This window comes from Phocoena sinus, chromosome 13 (genome assembly GCF_008692025.1).
Source record: "Phocoena sinus isolate mPhoSin1 chromosome 13, mPhoSin1.pri, whole genome shotgun sequence".
NCBI classification, from domain to species: Eukaryota; Metazoa; Chordata; class Mammalia; order Artiodactyla; family Phocoenidae; genus Phocoena; species Phocoena sinus.
Window position 1 is genome coordinate 32,571,705 of NC_045775.1, and position 17,751 is coordinate 32,589,455.

At 42.6% G+C, this 17,751-nt stretch overlaps 1 protein-coding gene across 10 annotated transcripts in view; it reads right to left on the minus strand.

Annotated features, from left to right (window-relative positions):
• SLC8A1 (solute carrier family 8 member A1) overlaps positions 1-17,751 on the minus strand; it is a 344,617-nt gene that overhangs the window by 63,094 nt on the left and 263,772 nt on the right. For all 10 annotated transcript variants that reach the window (XM_032652088.1, XM_032652087.1, XM_032652082.1 and 7 more), the window contains 3 exons: positions 17,293-17,310; positions 7,747-7,877; positions 3,403-3,502 (listed from right to left, as the gene is read on the minus strand). In XM_032652088.1, coding sequence (XP_032507979.1) covers positions 3,403-3,502; positions 7,747-7,877; positions 17,293-17,310 — 249 coding nt within the window. The remainder of the gene's footprint in view (positions 1-3,402; positions 3,503-7,746; positions 7,878-17,292; positions 17,311-17,751) is intronic.

The following is a 17,751-nucleotide window of genomic DNA, read 5'->3' on the forward strand; positions in this document are numbered from 1 at the left end:
AAGACAGCCAGGGGGTTACCTTGAAATTAGCTTGAATATAATCAGTGGGAAACAGAAGCAAAATCCTATTTATAAAATTATTACTTTTGTTTAGCAAGATGGATCGTCTCAATTTTGCACGGAAAATTGCACAGGAAAAAGCCTCCCAGTAGAGACATTTAAAAGCAATTTAACATTTTTAATAAGGCAACTGTTTCTGATTCTCAACTATTTAGCCATGAAATCTTAAAATCCAATGAAAGTCTGTTTTCAAGAAATACTGCTTTACAAATTGTATTGTCTACTTAAAAACCCAAGAATAGTAACATTCTTTAGAGACTTAAATTTAATCGTAATAACAACAACTAAGCTTCCTAACTGCCCTTCATGTAATTTAATGGCTATAAGCTATGGGTTTGCTTCTCTGATATTCTGTCTCAAAATTGTAAAGCAGATCAATTTTACCCAGCAGCCTGCAAATTTCTGAGCCATTTTGTCTTGTTCCCAAGCAGTCACTTAGAAACATAAAACAGAATATATTGCATGATCAATAAGAACCTTTGAGAGGTTTGGCATTTCATTCATGAACCGTTCTTCAAAGGATCTGAGTGGGAGTTACTCCCATCACGTAAGTGCTGAAACCAGGGCACCAGGAGAGGTGACAAGGCCAGCGTCACTCCATGAGCCAGATGGGAGGAGCAATCTTCCTCACTTGGAAATGTCTCGCTCTTAAGGGCAGTGGACAGCACATTGGACTAGTATTTGGTAGATCAGGGCTCTGGGCTATACCTTCCAAAGGCAAGTTGCCTTGCTGAGGCTCAGATTCTTCCTCCAGAAGGTCAGGGTGATCATAATACTGACCTCATGAGATTTCGAGAGCATTTGATTCAACGTAAGAAAGTACTGGCCAACCAAAATCTTCCCCTTTAAAGTAAGAACGTCTTAGCATCTTTAGAGTTGTTTCTCTGTATACCTATTCTAACCAGGAGCAAATACACAACTTTGTTTGCAGCATAATCACTCTTGCTGTTTAAAACCACCCTTTTCCATTGCCATAGACTGGACATAAAATGTTCACCTTGGTCCCTGAAAGTTATAAAAATGTGTGAATGAACCAACACAAACCACTCCATGGCTAGAAAAGCAAATTCAGCAACGACGTGTCTATGGATGGTGTCTTTTTGGCTACCATCCAATGCAGCCTCTATGCACACTTCCTGTCTCCCTCCATGGCTTTGTTGTTCTCCATGACTAGCTCACCATCGTACAGACACCTTATTTGACTTCTTGCTTATTTTACTTATTTGCTGTCTCCTGCAATTAGATGGTAAGCTTCATGCAGGGTTATTTGTCTTTTTCATTCACTGCCATATCCTTCTCAGCAAGAACAATGAATGATTGACATATAGAAAAATGAATGAATGAGGTCCAGCTCGTGACCATCATACAAATACTCATATATCTGCAGTCAAAGGAAACGTGGAAACTATTAGAAATGGTCTGTTAAGGCTTATGCTGCTTTTAGTGTTTCAATTCTAGTATGTCAAGGCCCATAAAATAATTTGTTTTTTTGTTTTTTTTTTTTGCAGTACGCGGGCCTCTCACTGCTGTGGCCTCTCCCGTTGCGGAGCACAGGCCCCGGACGCGCAGGCTCAGCGGCCATGGCTCACGGGCCCAGCCGCTCCGTGGCACGTGGGATCCTCCCGGATCGGGGCACGAACCCACGTCCCCGGCATCGGCAGGCGGACTCCCAACCACCGCGCCACCAGGGAAGCCCTGGTTATTTTTTAATATTTTCTACCACTGGCCTTGTCAACAGTTTCTTATTCAAGTTATCTTTGTCCCTTTAGTTTTTGTTCTCTCTACGAAGAAGGACTATAGCTCACGCCTCAGGTATTAATCTTAGATTTATAGAAAAAATACAAGCCATAATGAGGGAGTACTATAGACTGAATATTTGTGTCCCTCCCAAATTCATATGTTGAAACCTAATTCTCAGTATGATGGTTATATAGAGGTGGGGCCTTTGGAAGATGATTAGATCATGAGGGCAAAGTTCTCATCAGTGGGATTAATGCCCTTATAAAAGAGACCTTGGAGAGCTCCCTCATCCCTTCCCCTATGTGGGGACAGAGTGAGAAGCTTATGAGACAGGGAGCAGGCTCTCACCAGGCGCCAAATCCACCAGGGCCTTCATCTTGGACTCCCAGCCTTTAGAACTGCCAGAAATAAGTTTCTGTAGTTTACAAGTCACCCAGTCTGTGGTATTTTGTCATAGCAGTCCAAAAGGACTGAGACATGGAGTCCCCACCTCCATTAGAACTTATGTGTACATTTCAAATCTACTCCCCTAAGCAGTTACTCATCATTTACTGTTCATAAATTTCCACTGTATGCTCTATTGCAAGAAACCAAAGTGTGATTATTAACGGCACTAATAATAAACAGGCACAAACGTTTTTTATCACCCTCTGTTCCCACAGTACTTGGGAGATCTGTCAAATTATTCTGTGGCAGATTGGAAAGAGGGAGTTGTGTTAGAAGTCACGACCCAACCGCTAGTGACACTGTTTCCATATTTTCCAGTCTGGGAAACACTAGTTAGAAAATTCTAGTTTTGTTCATTAGCTGCAAGAGTAGAAAATGAGCCTGCGGTGATCTTTAAAGAGAAAGAACCAGTGGAAATGAAACAGAAGAACTGAAAACCAGAAAATCCCATGAGAGTGTTGCTTTCCTGAATCGTTGAAAGGGGCTTTCCTCCGCCCTTTTACAATCACACAGAGAGTGGACAAGGTTTGGTGACACAGAAAAGGGATACTTCTTTCTGAATTTAATTTCCTCAAGTGTCTGGCTCCTTGAGTTTGCAACCCTCTTCATTTTATAGGATCTTCCTAAATAAAACTCTGCACTTTGCTTGTATAGGAAGAAACAGAATGTGATTCTATTTTCACTTCCAGAGCCAGTGCAAACACTTATTTGTTAGATGTTGTTGAAGAGAGTGAAAAATGATGTAGATGATGGTGGTGAAGTGTCTTAAGGTCACCCTGTCCCCCCTATGATTTTGATGGTTCCTTTCTGACCTGCACTTAGTCACTTCTCCTGCTCTCAGGGAATTTTCCAGATAAAACTCTGTGATTGGCTATCCACGAGTAAGAGACACAGTAGGCTTTAAATTTATCTTGTCTATTTCCAGAGAGAAAGACGCAATGTAGACAGAGAAGGATGTCCTGTTTGAAGACATTTGCTTCATCTTAGAAAGTCTAAATTCGTCCCCAAAATGTGCATATACATTACAAATACATTTATTTCTCTTTTAATTTTATCATGGAGAGTCTTTGGTGCTTTGACCTAGACCAAGTGGTGACGGCAGGAAGAGTAAGCTTGGGACATTATCATTTATAATATGCAGAGAAAAGCACTCACCAGCACTGACAGTGATCGCTTCGATAAACTGCTCTCTCCAGCTGTTTGTCCCAACCACGAGGGCTAGGTTTGTCTTCTTAATAAGTTTGTCCACGGTACTCTAGAGAGGTTGAAAAGAATCAGAAAATAATTGTCGGGTTGGTTAAGGCCTCGGGAAATCTCAGACCTTGATGATTTTAAAACCCCCGAGTTACCTAAAGGGTAGCAGATGTTAGGCTCAGAGCGACAGTATTGACATCAAACACTGTTACGATTATGCAAACAAGCATCGTCCTTTCTTGGAAACATCCTGAAATGGAAACTTCTTCATAGCAAATACAAGCCTCCTTCACTGCCTAATAGCCAAGGAAGAAGAGCCTCACCGGTTACAACTGAGGATGTTGCAAAAGCCCATCCCTTCCCCTCGGACGCTTCATGAACTTGCTTCTCTCCTGGCTTCATCTAGAGTATGTGTCTGCAACTGAATTAACCTAGGCCCTGCTCAGCGCTACCTATCGGTGGATAACTGGAAGCGGCAGAGAGATTACGAAACTAAAACCTGTTCTTACTATACTTTCGTTGATCAACGAAATGCAGCCAGACAGCAAAGCCTCAAGGCTGCGGCTGTATGATCATTAATAAATGGATTTTTCTTTGGCTACCGGTTTTGTCAACCTGGTGGCTGGTAGAGAAGTCATCTCACCTGACTCCTGCGGCAAACAAGAAAAGACAAAAACGGTCCATTTGTATGGTTCAGGGCAAACTGCAATGACCTTGCACTGAATCTCCCCCTGCTTTACTAGCTCTGAGCCTCTTATTTTTCTTTTTCTTTAAGACCTTGTTTAGGCACTTGCTTCTGTACAATTAGCACTCTTAGCTTTCCAAATGAATGTCAGTTCATGGAACCGCAGAGGCAGTCAAGCGTTCACAAGAAAACTAAGTGAGCAGATGCACCCAAAGTGCTACCACAAATCACAGCAATTACAGGCAGAAGGGTCACTTCCGGAACGGGGAGCTGTTCTTCCCAGAGAGACGACCACACCGACTTGTCCACGACACGCCCCACCCTTACTGTCAGAGCATCCTCGAATTCCCACTTATTGCAAAGAGTCAGAAAACACGTATTATGTGTCTTAGGTCAAAATCTGTACATGTTTAGTGCAGTGTCCCTGAATTGACTAAGGGTTGAGAGAGCGTGTTATTAGCTAACCGGCAGGAAGGAAAATGTGATCCCAGGGGCCCGTGCAGAAGGCCAGAGCTACATCAGAATGTCAAGTGTGTTAGTTCAACCGTCATTGCAACTGACTTGAAACACTGAGATGATAATAAACACGAAAGGGCCCATCTCCATCTGGCCCACTCTGTATTTTCAACATCATCCTTTGCTAGATTGTTTGTCCTTATGGTGGTGACGTTTTGGCCTCTAGCTTTGTGTCTAGAACTGCTAGTGCCACTGATAATAGCTGTAACCATCAGGGCTCTTGGCCGCCATAGCCAGGGGCACATGACAAGCATCTGACTTTTCTCTGGACTTGGCCAATCTCATCAAGCACACTGAGTGTCTCGGTTGATGCCAATTCAAAGTTCTTGTTTTTTCTGTTTCTTTTTGCGGTATGCGGGCCTCTCACTGTTGTGGCCTCTCCCGTTGTGGAGCACAGGCTCTGGACGCGCAGGCTCAGCGGCCATGGCTCACGGGCCCAGCTGCTCCGCGGCATGTGGGATCTTCCCAGACCGGGGCACGAACCCGTGTCCCCTGCATCGGCAGGCGGACTCTCAACCACTGTGCCACCAGGGAAGCCCCCGTGTAGGATGTAACAAGAAATAACCTTGACTTTTCCTAAATGTGATGGAAACTTGGGGCAGGTCTCTCCAAGGAAGCCCTCTTTACTCTAAAGCCAAGGCAGAGAATCCCACTTACTGGGGGATAAATAATTGAAGAGTGAAACTGCTCTAACAGTTAAACACAGACTCGCCTCAGAAAATCTCTCTGAAGAACAAAGTTTTAAGATAAACTAAACTTAAAATGTATATTATAAAATGTATATATGTATATATAATGCATATATATAAAACCTCGGGTAGATTGTAAACTTTAGTTCATGATAATCCTGGCAGAATATGAGACAGCCTGGGCTCTTCCCTGGACTTAATTTACATATGTGTCCTCTCTTGACCTATAGGAGGAGAGGAGTGAATAGGAGAGGACCTATAGGAGGAGAGGAGGAATTTGAAATTTGATCCTTGAACTTTGCCAGGGACACTGACCTGGAGGTTTCCTACATGTCAGTCATTAGCTCTTCACGGTGCTAGTCTGTAGCAATAGTTTTAACCTCGCTCTCAGCCATGGGTGTTAGAAACGTCCAGCCCTTGGTCACAACATACTAAACAAGAACCCAGTGGGCAAAGCAGACTCGGACATTGTGGGGTATCAGCCAGATTTGGGTCTTTAATGCAGTTCTGAGGGCTTTGAACAATTTCTTTAAAACGGCTATGGTCTAGAAAAAATTTCCTAAACAAATAATATGAAATCAACATCGATGCTAGAGGGCACTTCAGAAACATGCCCCAAGGTACCCTTCAGTGTTACCAGTAACTGTCCTGATGAACTTTGAGCAGATGGGAGGAAAACAGTCTATGGAAGATATTCTAGGAAGATAAGTACCCCAAACAACTGGACTTACGGAGAGAGACTTGGTTGACTTTCAAATGCTTGGATCATTGGAGTGGTTACCAGAGAGAGCTTTGGACACAAGAAAACTTTTATGCCTAGAAGACTGTGCCCTGCCATACCCTTCCTACAGGAAGTGACCGTGATTTCTCTTCCTGGTCATGGGTGCATGGAAGGGGAGTGCTCGTGGTGGTCCCGTGAGGAAGAGGGCATACAATCTTTCCCCATGAGAGTCCTGGGAGGGGTGGGGGACAAGCGTTTACAGAAAATGCCAAGCTGTAGAATCTCTGTTGTCGCAAGTGGCACCACACCCTCTGGTTCCAGGTGAAAAGAGGGTGCGTGACGAAGAGTGAAGATGGAGACGGGAACAGACTGGTCCACAGAAATGGACAGTCTCAGATATCCGTGCCTCAGGAATCTCAGGGAACTTGTGCATATACCAGTCAAGCGTGTGCAGCGAGCCAGGTTCTGGATGAAACGCCAGGTGGGCTCTGATGGTGGGGGTCTGCCTAGAAAGCCCTAGTCCCAGGGTCTGCCCTGCTCTTTCTTTCTGTGGGAATGAATGAGAGGAGTTAACACATACATCCACAGTGGCCTGAAGGGGAAAGTTTAATTGTGTTGTGTATCTTTTAAGTGCCACTTTAATTTGCAAAGACATTTTTCTTTCCAACTGTCACCTCTCAGGCACCTTCATTTGTGAACTAAATTAGAAAAATACTGAACAGGCCCAGCAAAAGGTAAAGAAGCCACTACTGTGAAAACTCCAGATATGATCCTGAGGCTTTTAGGTTGGTGACCTGATTCTCCCTTTGGGAATTTTCATTCTGGTTTTCCAAACAGGAGCAGAATCTGCTTTAAAAAAAAATAAGTGGGGAAAATGCTGCTGTGCTCTGGCTTGTCGTTCGGGAAAACCAGAGAGAGGCTGCTCCTTTTCGTGTCCCACTACAGAACGCAGGTGCGGCTCTCCCGGGGGCTTCTAGGTGTGAGGACCACGTGAGTGAAAAGGGATGGGAGCTGGGGCAGGGGCCGAGGGAGCAGCTAAGGGGGGTCCAAAAGGTTCATTTCAAAGTCCTAAGCTCATCCAAAGGCCCATTTGCTTACCTTCTGAAAAATGACTTTCCTCATCTAGAGACCTGGAAATCCAATTTCATCAGCCCAGTTATAAACCCTCCAGTTACGGGCACTCTGCCTTCAGTTTGTTGATTGTGCTCAAGTGTCCTAGGATCTTAAGAAGGTGACTACATGATACACGAGAGCTCGTCAATGGCATGTTCCACAGGGAAAGCTTACCATCCTTCCTCCAAAACAAAAGCCTCATTTTCAGCAGTGTCAAGGCTTTGCTTCTACCAGATTCATTAGCTTTTTCAAACAAAGCACCGTTTCTTCCACACATAACAGTCCCTTGGAATCCATCTTTGCCTCTTCCTTGCTATCCAAAGCCCTCCCTTTAGGGCGCCTCTGACCTTGCACAGTGATGTGTGCCACCCACCAGACCCTGGTTCTGACACCGTTTAGTTTATAGGATCTCTTGTTTCCCTAGCAACACGCGAATCCCATTTCTGCTCTAAAGGCCTCTCCATCAACGAGCCAGTTCCTGAAATTACATCTGCCTCTCGTACAGCATAGACAGACGCTATGAACCGTCTTGGTGCAGAGATGGGCCTGGCCTCCCTGGTGGGCAATGCTGGTGCGCGTACCTTGAACTCATAGGATTCTTCAATGATCACTTCCAGCCTGGTGTGCTCTCCCAGAATGGGACGCCCCATTTCTGCAATGCGCCTCTCCTCCTCTTCTTTGCTGGTCAGTGGCTGCTTGTCATCATATTCCTCTGTGAAAGGGAAGGGCAAGAGAGTGAGAACGCATTCAAATTTATTTGGAAATCCCTGGATCCTGCTACAAGAAAACCAAGAAGGAAGGAAGCCCTGATGACCTACTGAAAGCCCCTGGGGTGGTGCCGTAAGGCTGGAGGGGAGAATTGGACAGACGCTTGTTGTGTGGGAAGGTGATCACTCTGACGGCAAGTGATCATAATATCCCACAACCTAAGCACCTGCCAAAGGGCAGATCAAGAAAAGCAACTTATAGGGCCATATCACTGGTAAAGACTCTGTCCACATGTTGTCTGCGTTGAGGGAATCACCCAGCTGTCCCCTGGGACACTGGCTCACCTGGCTGTCTGTACACATCCTTTTAGCACATGACCAAGAGGAAACACAATTAAAGTTCCAGAGCGACTCAAGGAATGTAAGACTCTGGCCTCCTCTTCTCCACTTTCTAGAGGCAAAGAAAATGGCCCAGGGCCAAAGAGACGATAGATGGGAAATTCTGATCTTAGCCTCTCACTTGCCAAGAGCCCCTGCTGCAAGTTAAGAAGCAAAACATCCACGAATTCCACGGGTCAGTAAGACACCTGCGCTCCAGAGCTGCCTCCCTCTGGTGCAAAGCTGAGATGGGTTGGGAGGACCCTGACCATGTTAACGTTAAAGGAAACAGGGAGAGCGAGGGTGAGGCCTTTGGGAAGTTCATACTTACTCACCATGGGGGCATGATTATTTCCGGAACCACCATGTAGCTTACAATCCAGGAGAGGCTAGTGGGTGCTCAGAAAATGCTAATGGACTTGAGAGTCCATTAATGAGGGGAAGCTCACAGTTGGGTCCTCTCTGTGTGAAGGTCATTAGGATAAATCCCAGACTGAAAAGGCCACGCACATGTGAAGGACAAACAGTACTCCTGTAACCACTCAGCCTCCTGTCCTCAGGCTCACAATGCTGGAACAAGACAGGCCACTTCCCCTCACAGTCAAGCTGAATGGACCTCATCTCCAAGGAAGTAGTCTTGGTGGTACAGAAAGACCACAGCCCTGACGCCCTTGCTTCTAGAACCTTCCGGGCAAACTGCCTGCAACGGGAGCCTGTTGACTGAGGAGAGATGAGGAAGGGAGGGACTTCTAGCCCAGACTCCTTGCCTTTTGCATTTAGGCATCAGCTATTGCAGGAGTCCACATCTCCCATCTCATCCCACCCATACAGGGCTTCCCTCTGCTGAGGGACCCTGCCTTGGTGGCTTCATTTGATGCTCTAGCAAATGATGCAGAAGACTAGTTCCTAGGCCAGTTGTTGATTACTGAGCCATGGAGCAGTTGGGCTAGAGGCACTGCTAGCATTTTACATACGAAGTGTCAAAACCAAGCAAAAGGCAAAAGCAGAAGAATTCTTTATTATGTATTTAATAGTGTCTTCCTAAAAATATATCTCAGAATCTGCTTTCCTACCCCCAGTAATTACAGGGCCCCAAAGAAATTCGAAGAAGACTAAAAATAAGAGATTTTGGACTAGCCAAAGTCTGCTAAGTGTTAGCAGATGCAAAAGAGAGGTGCAAGTAGATTACTTTTAATGGTAAAAGTTATAATATTTCTCAGAGTAGGCTTGGGAAGTTATGACCCAAGGGAAGGCAAAGGTTTTTGATTGGTGTCCCCATGATTTGCCCTTGAAATTAAGTGTGTAGAGTCAAGGGGGTGAGCTGAGGTATGTGAAGTCCCATTTATCCAACGCTCAAACCAATCATATTTTGATTCCCACTGCTTTCTGATCTTAAGCCCAGGAAAATGTTATTAGAGTTTTCGTAGGAGCAGGTTATATTAGTGTCTTTGTTCATAACCCTGGCCGAACATGGATATTTTGGAGACTTAGTCAAATAAGAATTATTTCTCCAGAAGAAAAACTATTACAACTTAGATTTCAATTTGAATTACAAAGCCATTTGGGGGAGAATATTTATTATGTCCCCCTTTTAATAGTTTACTTATAAATGGGAAGTTGCTTTTAATGGGATTCAAGTCAATTTAGGTAAAAAGAATAGAGAAATTATGAAAGAAAGGTGATGCAGCGGCATTGTGGAAAGCCGCATCTCACAAAATGAAATGATTCGGAACATGGTATTAAATGAATGGACGTGGTAGTAAATGAAACCAAATCACACAGTGAGTGAAAAGGTTATTCCCTTTCTAATCCTCCTTTAGTCCTTATGATGAAGAAGTTTGGTGCTGTCAGGTCTGTAACTAGTTCTTGACATTCGGGTTTCTACCATTTACGGAAGAGAAAATAGTTCTCAGGAATAGAGCATTTGACTGCATTGAGCTAGAAGTAATAACTTTTTTCATTCTAAAATTTTTAACCTTACTTTCTCTATGTGATAAATACTAGCTTTCTATTAGTGTTAGTAACTTAAAGTTTTTTTTTTTTAAAAGATCTAGTGAAGTAAAAACATGAGGCAAAAAATTGCATGAAGTAAATAATAGCATAGTTGGTATGCCGTCTAAGGAAATATTGTAAAAGAGGTATGCGAAAGAACGAAATTTTAGGAATTGGCGTCTTAACAGATTTCATACTAACCTAAAGAAAAGCAAGAACCTTGTTTCTATCACTTTGTACATTCTTGCTCCAAGCTAGACTTGAATTTAATGCCACACTTTATTCCACTGTCTACCCATCTGGAAAACCTTCCCCATTTTCATCTAGCTAAATCCTACTTACCTTTCAAAACCCTACCTCTTCTCGCATGAAATATCCCTCAATTGACCTACTTAGGAATGACCACTCTAACTTTAAATTAATTCTGAATATTTGTTGTGTGTACATATTAAACGTGGACACTTCTAATATACTACTTTTTAATATTTAAACTACCTTTACATACAGATATCCAACGTGTAAACTTACCAAGATAGAACAATATGTCTCATTGCTCTTTGGATTTTCCTCATATCCCTCAGAGCCTATTACTACGTATGGAAAGTAGTAGGTGCCCAATAAGTATTTGTCATGTGACTGTCCAACTCACTGTTAGACCAGCCTCTTCTTTGCTCTATGCATATAGTAAAGACCATTTGTTCATTTCACATGTCATTGCACTCCTACACTATGTCAGCATACTGAGGCCCCTCCCACCCCACCTCTTTTTCCAGGAACTCATGGTCTAGTGGGAAGTGAGGCATATAGATGGGACAACTTCTAGTACAGCAAGGTAGGGGCTGAAGGTCCAGGGTCAGCGAGTAGCTCCCTCTGACCAAAGGAGTCAGGGAAGGCTTCAGGAAAGAGGAGATATTTGAAATTGGCCTTGAAGCATGTATAGGAGCTTGCCAGGTGAAGGTGGTGGGAAGGCTGGCTAGGAGGTAATAGAGGAAGGAGGGGCATTCCAGGCAGAAAGAAGTCAAAGCACAAAGGCCTAGTGTCATGGTAGGGTCAGGGATATTTTCACTTAATAAACATCGTGAACATTTAAGAGATAATTATACTTATAAGTAACTGAGAGAAGACAGCTGGATAAATCCTTTTATTGCTCTATAATGATACAGATAAATTAGTATTTGTGATCCAGATTTTTGAAACTGGCAAAGAGAGCTAAGCTTATTTTTTTAAAGTGTCTTCTCTTTAGGTATCTTTTATTGAATAGGAAATCGTTTAACGGCACATTTTTTGATCACCTATTTTTTTTTCACTTTGAGTGCTGGATCAAATGCAGTTCATTTTACTGTGGCCAAGCCAGTCTCATTTCCTTATTTATGCATATGCTGTGCTTTTAGTTCTGCTTCTCAGGTAGAGGAAATTCTCTATGCAATCCTGTTTATCTGTATATGTACATATATATGTACATATTTTTAAACTCATATTTTATTGAGAAGTTGATAATAAATGATATAACATCATGGTCTTAACCAACCAACCCAACTTAAAGATCAAATGCATAATTAATGGCCATGGTTAAAATCAGTATCGACAGGACAGAAAACAATCCTGTGATGAAATCATTGGCAGGGGTCCTCCCTTCCCCTGAGTAATTGATTTTGCAAATGACACATCACAATAGCTAATAGGTACCAGGGATCTGGGAAAAGCAGAATTATGAAAAAGCTGCTGTTAATGCTTTCTCGATCAAGCTGCATTTTGAAGCCTCATCACCATAAGAGGTGAAGGGCTGAGAACACGAATCTCTATTAGAAAACAATACAACCCACGTGGAGATCTGCACCCGAGGAGCTACTGTGGATATTCTTGAATGCATCTGCAATTTTTTGTCTCAACAAACAATGTAAAATTTGGAAACGGGTACAAGGCCAGTGGTGGGACAATTTGCTTGTGGTTATTTTAATCCTTCACTCAGATCTGTGTTGACAAGTCTGAGAGCGGAGATCTTTTTCAGCACCTGGCTGGTCTGTTTGATTAGAACCTAGAGACTGGTACTTTATTTCCATGAGGAATATTCTGGAACAACTCTGCAGTTAGGGCTGCATGATTACTGAATGGGGGTGTGGGATGCGAGAACGAGCAAAGTCTTACTGCGGCAGGCAGAAGTGTTTCCGCAGCCATGACCAGTGATGGGCGATGGTGACAACTGAAGAGTGAGTATCCGTGTCCTTATCCAGAGTCTTGGTAACTTAAGGCAAGGGGCTCACACCCGGGCTCTAATCCTACAGTCGATCTGGGATAGCTTTGTCATCCTTTAGTCACCCTGTCAATGTTCCCCTCTGGAGAAACCCCACAGATGTACTGTCATCTGTGCATATTTGGCTAACATCATGTTGCCTGGCGGAAGGAAAGGCAGACTCTGGGAAGAGAGACAGCTTGCTTTTAAAGACATTTCATGACATTTGCAGTGAAAGACCCATGTTGAAGAAGCGAGATTTGCAAGAAATCTGGAGTATACTGAAACTTGAGAGGCTATTGGACTCAATCTTCTCTATAGGTCCACGCTTCCCCCTCCACCATGCGTCCCGTCCTGGGCCGATGTGGTGTCTTGTTGCTGACTCATCACACCCCCAACTGCAGAGAAGCCACGGCACTGTGTAGCAATGCTTTAGAGGTAATGGGGGTGAACTGTGTCACTTTAATATCGAAAGACCGAAAGAACCCTTGAAGGCAATTAAACTGTGGTTTTCAAAGACCGTGATGAAATGAGTACCTGCGATGGTGATTACAGTAGAGGGGATCGGATGTTCTCTAGCATGAACTTTCCTGAAGACAGGTTGGCCTGGCAAAAGGACAGGCAGAAAGTCAGCAGACTGGATTGCACTGGTTTGCCAGAAGAGCTCTGTGGAATTAGTAAGCTGAATGTCACGCCCAGGTGCACCCAGTGCAAGCAATGTTAGTTTGGGGACAGAGTGGTCAGAGGTCACTGTTATGTAGGTTGAAGAAGTGAGCAAGTAAATAAACGGGGCAGGTGTTCTAGGAGTCCAATCAGATTGTGTGAATAAAGCACACACCCCACAGCAGGGGTGCAGCCAGATTCCTGCAGGTGTCTGAGATGGAGTATCCATGCCCGTCAAGTTCCTGCTTCCAGAGGCATCACGGAACAATGAAAAGCACTCGGTGTGATGACAGCTAGCCTCGTGGCGCCAACAACATGGCCTTAAGTAGGCCATTTCTCCAGTTACCCCATGTATGAATTGGAGATAATAGTGCCTGCTCTGTCCGTATCACAGGTCTGTGTGAGGGTCAAGCAACATAACATCAGGGAACATGCTTATTTGTTTCCCTGGCAGTCTGAATGGGAGAAGGTTGTACACGCTGGCAGGTTTTACAAGGGTTCACCATTGTCACAGTGACTGGCCGGATTACCTAGTTTAGGGTTTTCATGAAACTCCTGGTTCAACTGACTACCTGCTTTTCGCTTCTACCAAGAGATCCCGGAACTGACCTGGAATCATGAGATTGGGATTCTGCAAATTCTGCCATATGCTTTCCATCTAAACTTGGGCAAGGTGTTTCTTTTCTCTGGGATTCAGTTTTCTCAATTGTACAATGAAGGCAAACTTGAAGGGGATTTGTTTCTCTAACCTATATACTGGAGTGACTAAAGTGTGTTTAACTGTCGGAATTTTCATAGCTTGGCTTCCTTAAAAAGCCATGTGCATTATGAAGACTCACGTGATGAGTGTAATATGATTGGAAGAGTAACTTTTATTTATTATTATTATTTTTCTTTTTTTGCGGTACGCGGGCCTCTCACTGTTGTGGCCTCTCCCGCTGCGGAGCACAGGCTCCGGATGCGCAGGCTCAGCGGCCATGGCTCACGGGCCCAGCAGCTCCGCGGCATGTGGGATCTTCCCAGACCGGGGCACGAACCCGTGTCCCCTGCATCGGCAGGCGGACTCTCAACCACTGCGCCACCAGGGAGGCCCCGGGAAGAGTAACTTTTAAAAAGGTATACTGACTGTTACATACTTTTAATTAATTAGGGAACTTTTTTGCTGCCTGTTTGGGGACAGAAACATGCCTCTATCTTTCCAAATTGAGCCAGAATACTTAATTTTGTTAGAAATATCCAAATTAATGTACTCTAGTTTCCCCCTTTTGGGGTCCTCCTCATTTTTCATTTGACTGGAATTCATACTGATGGCATTTCAGAGACATAGCGAGGCTTTGGATCGAAAAGGGATTGAGATGCAGGTAGGAATATACAAGTTGGGAGAAAGGAGCTAAAAGTGCTGGGTTAAAGTAGTCATCACATGGCCTTGGACTTAAAGTTAGAGGGCCGGGCTCTGAGCCCTGGATGGGTGACTGGAATAGATTGATCATCTCTGAACCTTCATTTCTTCTCCTATAAGTGAGAACAAAAGATCTTATTCCATAAGGTTGAGGATTAAATGATATAATGATTAAGAAATACTTTCCAAATTCTAATGAGCTATAATGTATAGGGGGTTATCATGTTATGTGCTTGGAGGGTCAAGGGGGAATTACATCACAGGTCCCAACAAGGGCCTTTCAATGAGGCAAAGTCTGAGAGCAACAGGTGAAGATTTGCAAATTCCAAAAGCACCTCCAGCATTTAATGTCCATCACTAATGACACCTCTGAAATAGAGGTACTGGGTTGTGGACCAAATGACTTTTTCAATTTCCATATATCCTGCTTCAACTTTAGATTTTCACACTTAGCTGCACAAGACTGCATGAAAGCTGCAGGCAAAGTCCAAGAGTTAGATTAATTTTCCTTTACTGCCCCTGCGTCTCAAAGCGTTGACTTCAAAGCCTCAAACTGACTTCAAAGAAAAGCTCTCCAGGGCTTACAGCTGGTTTTCACTGTGTAGACCTAAATTTTAGAACTTTCCCCAGAGGCATCTATAGAGAGTGGATCCCAGGCATTCTGGCCTGGTTCCGGAGAAGAAGGATCATGTAAAGTGAGAGGAACAGGCCAATGTGGAAATTCCCAGAGGGTTCTGCAACTTTCTCTCATTTTAACTGCATCAATTTCAGGTTTTGGGAAGAGGTGGTAAAACAGAAAAATTGCTATTGAAGATTAAGGTTCAAGCTATAAGAAAGAGCTTAATGAAGTACATGAAATAATAGAAAACCTTTGAAAGAAGTGATTCTGTCCTGTTGGATGCGTGACGTGTCCGAGACAGAAAATGTTGGACGTTACTGGTGGGGTATTCTAGAACTTGAAACGAACAATTTCTGAGAAAAGAAAATTAGGGTCCCATTACCTAGTTACTAAAAAGGAAGATGTTTCAATGGAAGGAAGGCCCTAAAAGCAAACTCCTGACATATTCAATGATAAAACAGGAAGCTATCCAAACACATAAATGCGTTTTAACAAGGCATTCTACCACTAAAGGTTTTTAGTTAAGGTCTCATTATCAGGCTGCATGGGGCTGAGGGAGCTGTAGATACTATACTACTCCTCAAATGGTTGACTTTTTTTTTTTTAATTACTTCAAGGAAGCCATGAAGGCTGGCTTGCCAAATTTCTACCTTCCTCAAAGCTCACAAGGATCATTAACTTACTGGGTGATAGAATCAGAATATTTCCAAAAAGATTTCAATAAGTTAAAATGATGGGATGAAAAAAGGAAGATTAAAGTTTTAAAAGTAAATGTAAATTCCTTCACTCGGATTCAAAAATAGCATATTTGGCAGTGCAGAATTTGGAAGACTTGACCTAGGAGAGTGTCAGGTGAATCAGGTTTAAGAAATCCTCTATGAGCACTTGTTCTATGTAACATTTTTATCCTTTTCAATTTCTATGTCTCCGAGAGTCTATGAATCATTCTGTCATTAAATGCTGTGTCTGGAGAGAAGAAGTGGAGGGCAATAGCCCATGTGAAATTGGACGCGTTCAGAAAGTTCCACTTTGGACGGAATCATGTTGAAACTTCTTGATCATGAGTTTACACTGATAGTGGTTTAAGTTAACGCCACCCCACACCATAACATTTTCAAACTTAGAATGTTTGAAAATATTTCCTTTCTAAATATTTTGTTTAGCTATCTGGTTTCAGAAAAAAATAATTAGAATATAGATATCTGCATAATTATATTGGAAAATGCCACGGCCATTAGGATGGCCTTTAGGGACATCTTCAACCTGCAGCTTCAGACAAATCAGGCCTACCATTTGACATGTATCTCCCTCTCTAAATCTATATAGATGATTCTGAAAGGGTGAGAAAATATTTAGGGTCAAAAGAGAGGATGCTGTAAGGAAATATCTTTCTTCTCTATGTAAGGAAATAGCTTTAGAGTTGTGCTGGCTAAAAAATGCAATCAACAGCAGCTGGGTACCATTATGAAATTAAGGGTTTTAAACTTTTTGACTGACATTTTGAGTTTTTACAGAGCACTTTGTAATCCACTGCAAGTGGCAGACATAGTACTTATTACCATGTTAAGAATGCTAAAACTTCGCAGATTGGTGTGGTGGGATGAGGGGAAGGCATGCTTTATCTTCTCCCAATAGGGCATTATCTATGATTAGGACCCTGAGCTTGGGCCATGGAGTGGGCTTGTATGTCAACTCCTATGTTTCCTTGAGACTAGCAATCGTTTTATTTATTCTTGTACTCTCTGGAGCATCTAGCAAGGTACACTCACATCATCAGTGCTATGTGAACATCTGTAAATTGATCAGTGTCAAAATATGACCAATTACAGGTTCTCCACACAAATTTGCTTATAAGTAAACAAAAGAAACACCTTGTTAATGTGTAAAATGTTAAATGTGTAAAATCAGCAAAAGCACACCGTGTGCCATAGCTAAATGTTAATGCAGGGTACATAAGGTGTGGTTTTTGTTTGATAATTAAGGGTATTTGGGGGAAAATGAAGAACATTAAAAAATTGTCTTACCATACAGGTATTTTCCTTCATTAAAAGGAAATAAAAATGAGAAATAATTTTTAAAAATGTAAACAACTCACGGTACAAAATAAAATTTGGTTCATTAGACTTAAAAAATTCATACCTGTTATTGTGAAGCCACCTAAAAAAGAAAAAAAGAAAGAAATGTTACAATTCATTTAATTTACACTCTAAATAACAAATACCAGTGACGTCAGACCACCTGACAGCCCATCCAAAGTACAAAAACTTGCCAAATTGTATATACAATTAAGAAAAATATGAAAACATCCATTCGTGACTTAATCGCTAATCATTCTTTTAAGACTATGAGCTTTAGTGCACAAATTTAATTCTTGTGCATACCTAAGAAAGCACTGATTTTGTAAAAGGTCATACTGAACCCAAAGTGGAATGTAAACTATCCAACCTTCACAAAATTATGAGGCCAATGGCTCTAAACAACAATCTTGCTAATAAATCAGCAGAAATAAAAAATAAGTCAGAAAGCTACTGTAGCACCTGACAGAAATGGAAAATAACCTAGAAAAATGGAAAGGAAATGCAAGAAATGAAATGCTTA